Source organism: Botrytis fragariae, assembly GCF_013461495.1.
Source record: "Botrytis fragariae strain BVB16 chromosome Unknown tig00000797, whole genome shotgun sequence".
Lineage (NCBI taxonomy): Eukaryota > Fungi > Ascomycota > Leotiomycetes > Helotiales > Sclerotiniaceae > Botrytis > Botrytis fragariae.
Genome location: NW_023501013.1, coordinates 1,157,685 through 1,167,693, shown reverse-complemented (window position 1 = coordinate 1,167,693; position 10,009 = coordinate 1,157,685). Strand labels below are relative to the sequence as shown.

The 10,009-nt window shown below is 31.2% G+C and overlaps 1 protein-coding gene across 1 annotated transcript; it reads left to right on the top strand.

Moving 5' to 3' along the window:
* Nucleotides 1-7,889: 7,889 nt before the first annotated feature.
* Bfra_010724 (putative phenylacrylic acid decarboxylase protein) lies at nt 7,890-8,345 on the top strand (the record flags this gene model as incomplete). Its single annotated transcript, XM_037341059.1, has 1 exon — nt 7,890-8,345. The coding sequence occupies one exon, from the start codon at nt 7,890-7,892 to the stop codon at nt 8,343-8,345; it is 456 nt and encodes a 151-aa protein (XP_037186702.1).
* Nucleotides 8,346-10,009: the final 1,664 nt, after the last annotated feature.

Below are 10,009 nucleotides of genomic sequence, written 5' to 3'. Positions count from 1 at the left end.
ACACCATTGCCCGTTCCAACCCGAGCTTGGCAACATGTCACTATGGATTACTGCAGTTTCAATAAAGATAAACACGGTTACGATAACGTATTTGTTATAATTGATCGACTTACCAAACAAGCAATTTCTATACCATGTCACAAGTCGATCGGTTCAAGAGATCAAGCCCGCTTGTACTTGTACCACGTTTACAGGTACTACGGGCCCCCAGAGTCTATAGTCTCTGATCGTGGTCCTCAATTTATATCAACTTTCTGGGAAGAATTCAACAACATCTTAGGAACGCAAGTTAAGCGCTCGACCGCTCACCACCCGCAAACTGACGGTCAGACTGAGATTTACAATCAGTATCTTCAGCAGCGCTTGCGACCTTTTATAAACTACTACCAAGATGATTGGTCCGAATTCCTACCAATGATGGACTACGCTCAACTCATACTTCCACACGAATCTTTAGGCGGCCAATCTCCGTACGAAACTTTGTATGGCCACCTACCTCGCAATCCCTGGGATTGGAAACCCGATTCAACCCCACCAACCGACGATCTGAATATAACTGACGCTAGAGAGTATGCCAAACGCAATAAACTAGCTCTCGATCGAGCAAAAGAGAGTATCTTGCGCGCGCAAGAAAAGATGTCTCGATCAGCCAATTCGCATCGCCGACCGGTAGACTTCGATGTTGGAGATTGGGTATGGCTTAGTATGAGGGACTTTCCGACGCAACGACCTTCCAAGAAACTGGATTACCCTACTCAGGGAAGATTCAAGATCATTGGACGTGCCGGAGATTCTTTTAAATTAGACCTACCCCCAACTATGAAAGTCCACCCAGTGTTTCCACCTAGCAAGCTCCGCAAAGCGGCCAACGATCCACTTCCCGGACAAATCCTCGAACCACCGCCTCCAATAAATATCACCGGTGATACCGAATGGGAAGTAGAGCGTGTCCTCGCTGTTAAGAAAGTGCGTAGACAGCTCAAGTACAGGATATCGTGGTTAAACGCCGATGACGACCTCACCTGGTACCCCGCCTCTGACTTAAAAACTGCCCCGCACCACCTCCGTGACTTCCACCTACGAAATTCCACTCTGCCAGGACCCCCTGCGCACTTACCGGAGTGGATTCGCCTCTACGAGAGTGGAAAGGATGATTACGATTTCACAGACAATAATCAATGTATGAATGAAAAAGATCGAAAGAACTTCTTTAGTTTATCATTGTGACAAAGAAAATCCTAATCTGACGAAAGGCTGAAAAAGACTGGATAAAGACTGAATTGCCAAGCTAACACAACAAAGAAAGTCTTTTCCCCTGCCCGGCAGGCTTAGATCAGGCCAGAAAGAAAGCCCCTGCGGGCACCAACGGTTACAGTCGGGCGAGGTACGACAGCAAAGACTGGATGGTTTAAACCGAAATACCAGCCGAGTCCCCAGCCAACAGCAACGACAAGAACACACACGACAACCACAAGCTTAAAGACAAGACGACTCTTAGTCGCAGCACGCGTGGCAACAAGACCGAGCTTGTGCTCAGTCTCACCCAATCGCTCGCGAGCTGCCGAAAGCTCCGCTTCCACCTGAGTCATGGCGAGTTGGTGCTGTTGCTCCAATTCATCTCCCCACTCCATAGCCTCGGTCACACGACGCTCTGCGTCTTCCCGAGCAAGGGTGAGAGGAAGCATTTCTTTCGAAACGCGACTCTTCAGCTCCTCCCGCAAGTCGAGCTAGATAAAAGTTAGCGTCGCCATTAGTCTCAAGACAGCTAGTGCTCACCTCTGCCATGTTGCCGTACAGAGCCACAGCCGATCGGTACTGGAGAAACATCTCGCGAGTATCCCCCTCAGGCAAGCGTTCACACTTATGCTTGCCGGTCAAGCAAAGCAAGCAGCGAGGTTGACCAGATGATTGGCCAGGAAGTCGATAGCAGACGCCATCCCCCTTACCAGAAACGCAGCTGCGAACGCAGCCAGCACAGACCCAGTCGTCCTCCCGAACGCATTGTTCCCGTTGTGGTGCCGTCTTCTTTGGTGACCTCTTGCTCGGAGATCCCAATTCGTCAACGTCGACAAAGCCAACGCTTCTGCGACGGACCGTATCAAATTTACGACCAGGTTGACTCTGGCGCAAAGCCTCCAAGATCTCCTCCCCGTTATAACGTCCCCATCGGCCCCGAGTTCACGAAAATGACGTACCGCTGCGGCCAACTTGTCAGCGAACTTCGTTTCGTAATCTTCAACACAATCGATAAGTGGATCGTATTCCTCCTCCGAGTTCTGTCTTGGTAGACGATGGAACGGATACATCCACTGAGCGTATCGAAGATCGACCCCATCTTCAAGCATATCATCCTCGGCATCTGTAATCGCACTTGTCAGACAAGCCGACTACATGTCGAGGATGGATAAAAGAAAACTCCACTTACATGTATTCTCGCGATCTAGTTCACTGTCACTACCCTCACCCTCACCAGAGTCCCTCCCATCTTCGTCGTTATCCGACTTCTCTACGGGAGCACGCTCGCCTCGCGCAATAGAAGGGACAGACCCTCTTTTTGCCGCAAGCTATTAGGAAAATACGTCAACACATCAAACGCAAAAGACAAAGTAAACAACTTACCACCGCACGCGCCGCTTCCAGCTGCCTCAATTGCGCTGGTGACAATTTACTCTTACTGTTACGTTTTGTTGATGGTGTCGAAGGCATGATGATGATGAAGGGTAGAAGAGAGTAAGTGATTGAAAAGGGTTTCAAGAGAAGAATAGATTCGGAAGATCTATATGCCTCGAAAGATTCGAGCTGTTGCTAGGCTACAGGACGGTTTCCTCCGCTTTCCATGCGCCTTCCCGTTGCGAAAAAGAAAAACTCGCGCACACGCCTGTTTACCACACCATTCGACCAGACAACAATCGACGCCACATTACGATCGCCGATTTGAGTACTAAATAGGTAATTGTGAAGCTTGAGGGCAAGCTTTTCTGAAGGGGGGGGTAGTGTCACGGATCGCACTCAATCGCAATGCGATCGCTCACGTGCGCGTACGCGCACGTGCACGATCACGTGTACATAGCTAGTATATAGGAGCGCTCTATGAGCGCTTTGCTCTCGATTCTGTAGTTGTAGATTCTAAGGATAAATTGTACCCTGCTCTCGCAGTTCTTCTAAGGCAAAGTGTCACATATATTCTCGAATAATTTGAATCTATTAGCTTATAGACAGATTTCAAGAAATACAAATTTAATATTAAATATATTAAGTATTTAGATTTTATTATCTTTATTAAGAGAATATAGATGAATCTAAAGAAAATCAAAATAGTTATTACTTAGACTTATTCTATTATTATAAAAGGTATTTAATTGTTTCTAGATTTTTATAACTTTTATTACTAATTCATTAAGGATTATAATATAATAGCAAAACCTTTCTATAAACTTATAAAAGTAAATATTAAATTCTATTTTAATAAAATTTACTAAATTACATTTAATATATTTAAAAATAGATTTATCTTTATTCTTTTTCTATAGTATTATAATTATATATTATTCTATATACTGGAAATCGATATATTCAATAATATAATTATTAATATATTATTTTAAAAGTATAATAACAAATAATTATTAGTTGTCTATTTTTCGAAAATGATAATTATTGTTAAGCTGAATTATAAAGTTTATAATAAAGAAATGCTTATAATTATTAAATTCCTAAGTTATTAGAAAGCCAAATTTACTGGATCCCTATATTAAATCAAAGTATATACTAATTATAAAGCTTTTGAGTACTTTATATTAATTAAATAGCTAAATATTTATTAAATATATTAAATAGAATTATTTACTAATTATAATTTCATTATTATATATTATATTGAAAAGAATAATCTCCTTATAGATATATTTATATACTATATTAATAAATTGAATTAATAGAATAATATTAAAAAAAAGAATTATTTATAATAGTTTATTAAAAATAATTAAATAAATATTAAAATTATATATAAATCTTTATAGTAAGATTTGAATATAGTTATAAATATTAATATATATATAATTATTTTGCTTTTTGATATTATAAATTGAATTATTAAAGTAAATAGATTCCATTCAAATTTAAAAGCTTTATATATATAGACTATTAAAATACATAGGCATCTTATATTCAAAAAAGAATTTTTACTTTATAATAATCAACTTTATATATTAGATATTGATAATCTATAAATCTATTTGATTTATGAAGTTTATAATTCAATTTCAATTATATATTCTGATGTAAAGAAAATATTTGCTTTTTTAACAAAATAATATTATTAGAATAAAATAATTCAAATTATAGAATAATATATATGGAATTATTATTAATATAAGTATAACTCTATTTTAAAAGATTATACTCCTGATTTTTTATATTTATTATTTATTTCAATCTAAATTTGATAATATATTATTATAAATTATTATAATTTCAATAAAGATAAATATGGTTATAATAATATATTTATTATAATTAATCGATTTATCAAATAAGCAATTTCTATATTATATTATAAATCAATTAATTTAAGAAATCAAGTTTATTTATATTTATATTATATTTATAGATATTATAAACTTCTAAAGTCTATAATCTCTAATTATAATCTTTAATTTATATTAATTTTCTAGAAAGAATTCAATAATATCTTAGAAATATAAGTCAAATATTTGATTGCTTACTATTTACAAACTAATAATCAAATTGAGATTTATAATTAATATTTTTAGTAGTATTTATAATCTTTTATAAACTATTATTAAGATGATTAATCCGAATTCTTATTAATAATAAACTATATTTAACTTATATTTTCATATAAATCTTTAAGTAATTAATCTTTATATAAAACTTTATATAACTATTTATTTTATAATCCTTAGAATTAGAAATCCAATTTAACTTTATTAACCAATAATCTAAATATAACTAATATTAAAGAATATATTAAACATAATAAATTAGTTTTTAATTAAGCAAAAAAGAATATTTTATATATATAAAAAAAGATATTTTGTTTAGCTAATTTGTATTATTAATTAATAGATTTTGATATTAGAGATTGAATATAGTTTAATATAAAAGACTTTCTAATATAATAATTTTTCAAGAAATTAGATTATTTTATTTAGAGAAGATTCAAGATTATTGGATATACTAAAGATTCTTTTAAATTAGATTTATTACTAATTATAAAAGTCTATTTAATATTTTTATCTAATAAACTTTATAAAATAGCTAATAATTCACTTTCTAAATAAATCCTTGAATTATTACTTTTAATAAATATTATTAATAATATTAAATAGGAAATAGAATATATTCTTATTATTAAAAAAGTATATAAACAATTCAAATATAGGATATTATAATTAAATACTAATAACAACTTATTTGATATTTTATCTTCAATTTAAAAACTATTTCATATTATTTCTATAATTTTTATCTACAAAATTTCATTTATTAGAATCTTTTATATATTTATTGAAATAGATTTACTTTTATAAGAATAAAAAAGATAATTACGATTTTATAGATAATAATCAATATATAAATAAAAAAGATTAAAAGAACTTCTTTAGTTTATTATTATAATAAAGAAAATCCTAATTTAATAAAAGGCTAAAAGCAATTAAATAAAAATTAAATTGTCAAGTTAATATAATAAAGAAAGTCTTTTCTTCTATTTAATAGATTTAAATCAAATTAAAAAAAAAAGCTTTTATAAATATTAATAATTATAATTAAATAAGATATAATAATAAAAACTAAATAGTTTAAATCAAAATATCAATTAAATCTCCAATCAATAATAATAATAAGAATATATATAATAACTATAAGTTTAAAGATAAGATAATTCTTAGTTATAATATATATAGTAATAAAATCAAGCTTATACTTAATTTTATTCAATCACTTATAAATTGTTAAAAGCTTTGTTTTTATTTGAATTATAATAAATTAGTATTATTACTTTAATTCATTTTCTTATTCTATAGTTTTGATTATATAATACTCTATATTTTCCTGAGTAAAGATAAAAGAAAATATTTCTTTCGAAATATGACTTTTCAGCTCTTTCTACAAATCGAGTTAAATAAAAGTTAATATTATTATTAATCTCAAGAATAGCTAATATTTATTTCTATTATATTATTATATTAAACTACAACCAATTGATATTAGAGAAATATCTTATAAGTATCTTCTTTAAACAAATATTTATATTTATACTTATTAGTTAAGTAAAGCAAATAATGAGATTAACTAAATAATTAACTAAAAAGTTAATAGCAAATATCATTTCTTTTATTAGAAATATAGTTGTATATATAGTTAGTATAAATCTAATTATTCTTTTAAATATATTATTCCTATTATAATACTATCTTCTTTAATAATTTCTTATTTAAAAATCCTAATTTATTAATATCAATAAAGCCAATATTTCTATAATAAATTATATCAAATTTATAATCAGATTAATTTTAATATAAAGCCTTTAAGATCTTCTCTCTCATTATAATGTTTTTATTAGCCTTAAGTTTACAAAAATAATATATTACTATAATCAATTTGTTAGTAAACTTTGTTTCATAATTTTCAATATAATTAATAAATAGATTATATTCTTTTTTTAAGTTTTATCTTAATAAATAATAAAATAGATATATTTATTGAGTATATTAAAGATCAATCCTATCTTCAAATATATTATCCTTAATATCTGTAATTGCATTTATTAGATAAGTTAATTATATATTGAAAATAAATAAAAGAAAACTCTATTTATATATATTTTCGTAATTTAGTTTATTATTACTATTCTCATTTTTATTAAAGTCCCTTCTATTTTTATTATTATTCAATTTCTTTATAGAAGTATACTTACTTTATATAATAAAAGGAATAAATCCTCTTTTTGCTATAAGTTATTAGAAAAATATATTAATATATTAAATACAAAAGATAGAATAAACAATTTATTACTATATATACTACTTCTAGCTACTTTAATTATATTAATAACAATTTACTTTTATTGTTATATTTAATTAATAATATTAAAAATATAATAATAATAAAGAATAAAGAAAAGTAAATAATTGAAAAGGGTTTTAAGAAAAAAATAGATTCAGAAGATTTATATATTTCAAAAGATTCAAGCTATTATTAGATTATAGAACAATTTCCTCCGCTTTTTATATACCTTTCTATTACAAAAAAGAAAAACTTGTATATACGTCTGTTTATTATATTATTCAATTAAACAACAATCAATATTATATTATAATTACTGATTCGAATACTAAATAGGTAATTATAAAGCTTAAAGATAAGTTTTTCTGAAGAAAAGAATAATATTACAAATTATACTTAATTATAATACAATTACTTATATACATATATACATATATACATAATTATATATACATAGCTAATATATAGAAATATTCTATAAGTGTTTTGCTCTCAATTCTGTAATTATAGATTCTAAGGATAAATTGTACCCTGCTCTCGCAGTTCTTCTAAGGCAAAGTATCACATTAATTATACTTTCCTTTTATAATATAAATGATTCTATAAGATTCGATTTAAATCGATTTTATTTATAAATTTAGAAATTACTAGAATTTACTATAAACTATATAAACCTAGGATATTCTTTAAAGAAACCCTGGAAAAAGTAAGCAAATTAGATATAATCTAATTATTTATATTATTTGACTTTAATTCTATTACTATTATATATTCGATTTATTTCTAAACTAAATCTGACTAAGTTTCCTACTAAATATTCTTATAATAATAATATTATATAAGAACTAACCTACTAAATGGCTACTATAAAATATGAGACGGATTATACGCCTGCAAATATTAAAGCTCTTGCTGATCATGTGTGGTTCAATTATGACCAAGCCGGCGCAATTTCGAGTGGTTCTTTCCATACTGATGGCATGATTATCATTCCGTGTAGCATGAAGACTTTGGCAGCCATTAGTTCCGGATATTGCGAAGATTTGATCGCCAGAGCTGCCAATATCATGCTAAAGGAAAGACGGAGGTTAGTCTCGGCAGCCAGAGAAACACTGTTGAGCGAGATTCATTTGAGGAATATGATAACGGTCACCCGAGCTGGAGCGATCATTTGCCCGCAGATGCCGGCATTCTATACAAGACCCAGTTCGATAGATGATTTAGTAGATCAAATGGTAGGGCTTTGCTTAGATCTTTTCGGGCTTGACACCGGAGATTTTAAAAGATGGAACGGACCTCCAATGTCCGAGTAGAAGTTGTTTGCGCGTGGAGCCCAGATTCGAATTCGAAAACAAACATGTAAGGGTCTTTAACTATAGAGATGTCAAATTCGGTAGCATTAGCAAATCAATCAAGAGGGTGCGAAATGAATACAATTAGAACAATAGAGTAATAGATGAAGCAATGTGGTATTATAAAATAGACAGATAGGATTCAATAGATAAAACAAGGGTCTATTACATTTACTCAAAAGTAGTGAAGTCATAAGAAATTCGGATTTACAGCTGAAATACGATTTGAAGAGCTACAGCAGATGTAATACTTCGCTTTCGCTCTCCGTCACTTTGGGCGGCCCTCTGTAGTAAAATATTGAAGTACTAGGATTCCATGAATTCCTCAAGTTTTTGATTATATTCCCAACAAAATCTAAATATATGCGATATATTTCAATGAAAATAATTTCAATATGACTCATTTGGGAAGAAATTTATTACATTCCAGTGTTTCCATATCTCTAGTAGTATACAGTATTTAATTCCAACCCGTATAATTCTAGTAATATAGAATTTAATAATGCTTATTGAAATATGTAATGTAAAATGTATATGTATCGCGAAAGTGAGGCGTTTATAAAGTACGTTACATACTATTCTAATAGCTATATCATGGCTATGAGCTTTTTCTAGGAGAACATTGTTGCGACTGTAGATGTGGGCGGTAAAGTTCAAGTTTGGCAGCTGGAGCGCTTTGGTACAGATATTTGCAAAGCGGATTTGCAATGAATAATGTTGATTGAATGATATTGATTGAATAATATGCCTGTATATACGCGTTGGTGGCATTTGATCAACCTGAAAATCTCATTCGCCTTTGTTTTCACGAAAGAAACACACAGAACATAAGTTGAACAATAAAAGACGGAACTTGATGCCAAGAAAACACCATACTCACCAACCATAGCAGGATCGAGCATTCTTCCCCTTTCAGCAGAAGTAGCAAATATCCCTAATGATTCTATATCAAACAGCGAAAGGAGCAGAGGCAACAACATTCTATAACCATTCGGACCACAAGCAATGAATCATTACTATCTTGTAATGCTAGCCCGATTTTCGGCGCGATATAAGAAGTGGAAGCGATCAGATATACTGGCCGACACCCAAGTCCATGTAACAATCTTCCCAAGAACGCAGCTGCTATTCCCTGGATGATCACGTCTGCGGTGATGGTGGCATTGATCAATTGAAGGCTAACATTCGTGCCGTGTTGAAGAAGAACACAAGGAAAGTAAATATTTGCGCTGATAGGGAGGGATATCATGGCTACACAACGATCAATGTGATCCATCGGGTTTTCAATTGAGGTAGTACAGGACAAGGTATCCTGCATCCATTTCAGTCATGGTAGAATCTTTTGTTCATGCCATGGTAGCAGAGCTTCGTGATCATCTTGAACCACAGCCGCAGAATTTACTGGGTCTTCATCCGACATTGAGGATTACCGGTGAAGCTCATTCTCAAGGTAAGGCATTCGACAGCATTTGAAATCGAAGAACCTTGACATAGATATTGCTTGTTAAAGGATAATAGTACGAGGAAAGCAATTTGGTAATACCAGTGTACATGAGAGAGCTCGAGGAAAATCCAAGCACCCACCCCACGTTTAATGCGGCGGTGCAATTGTGGCTTGAGGAATT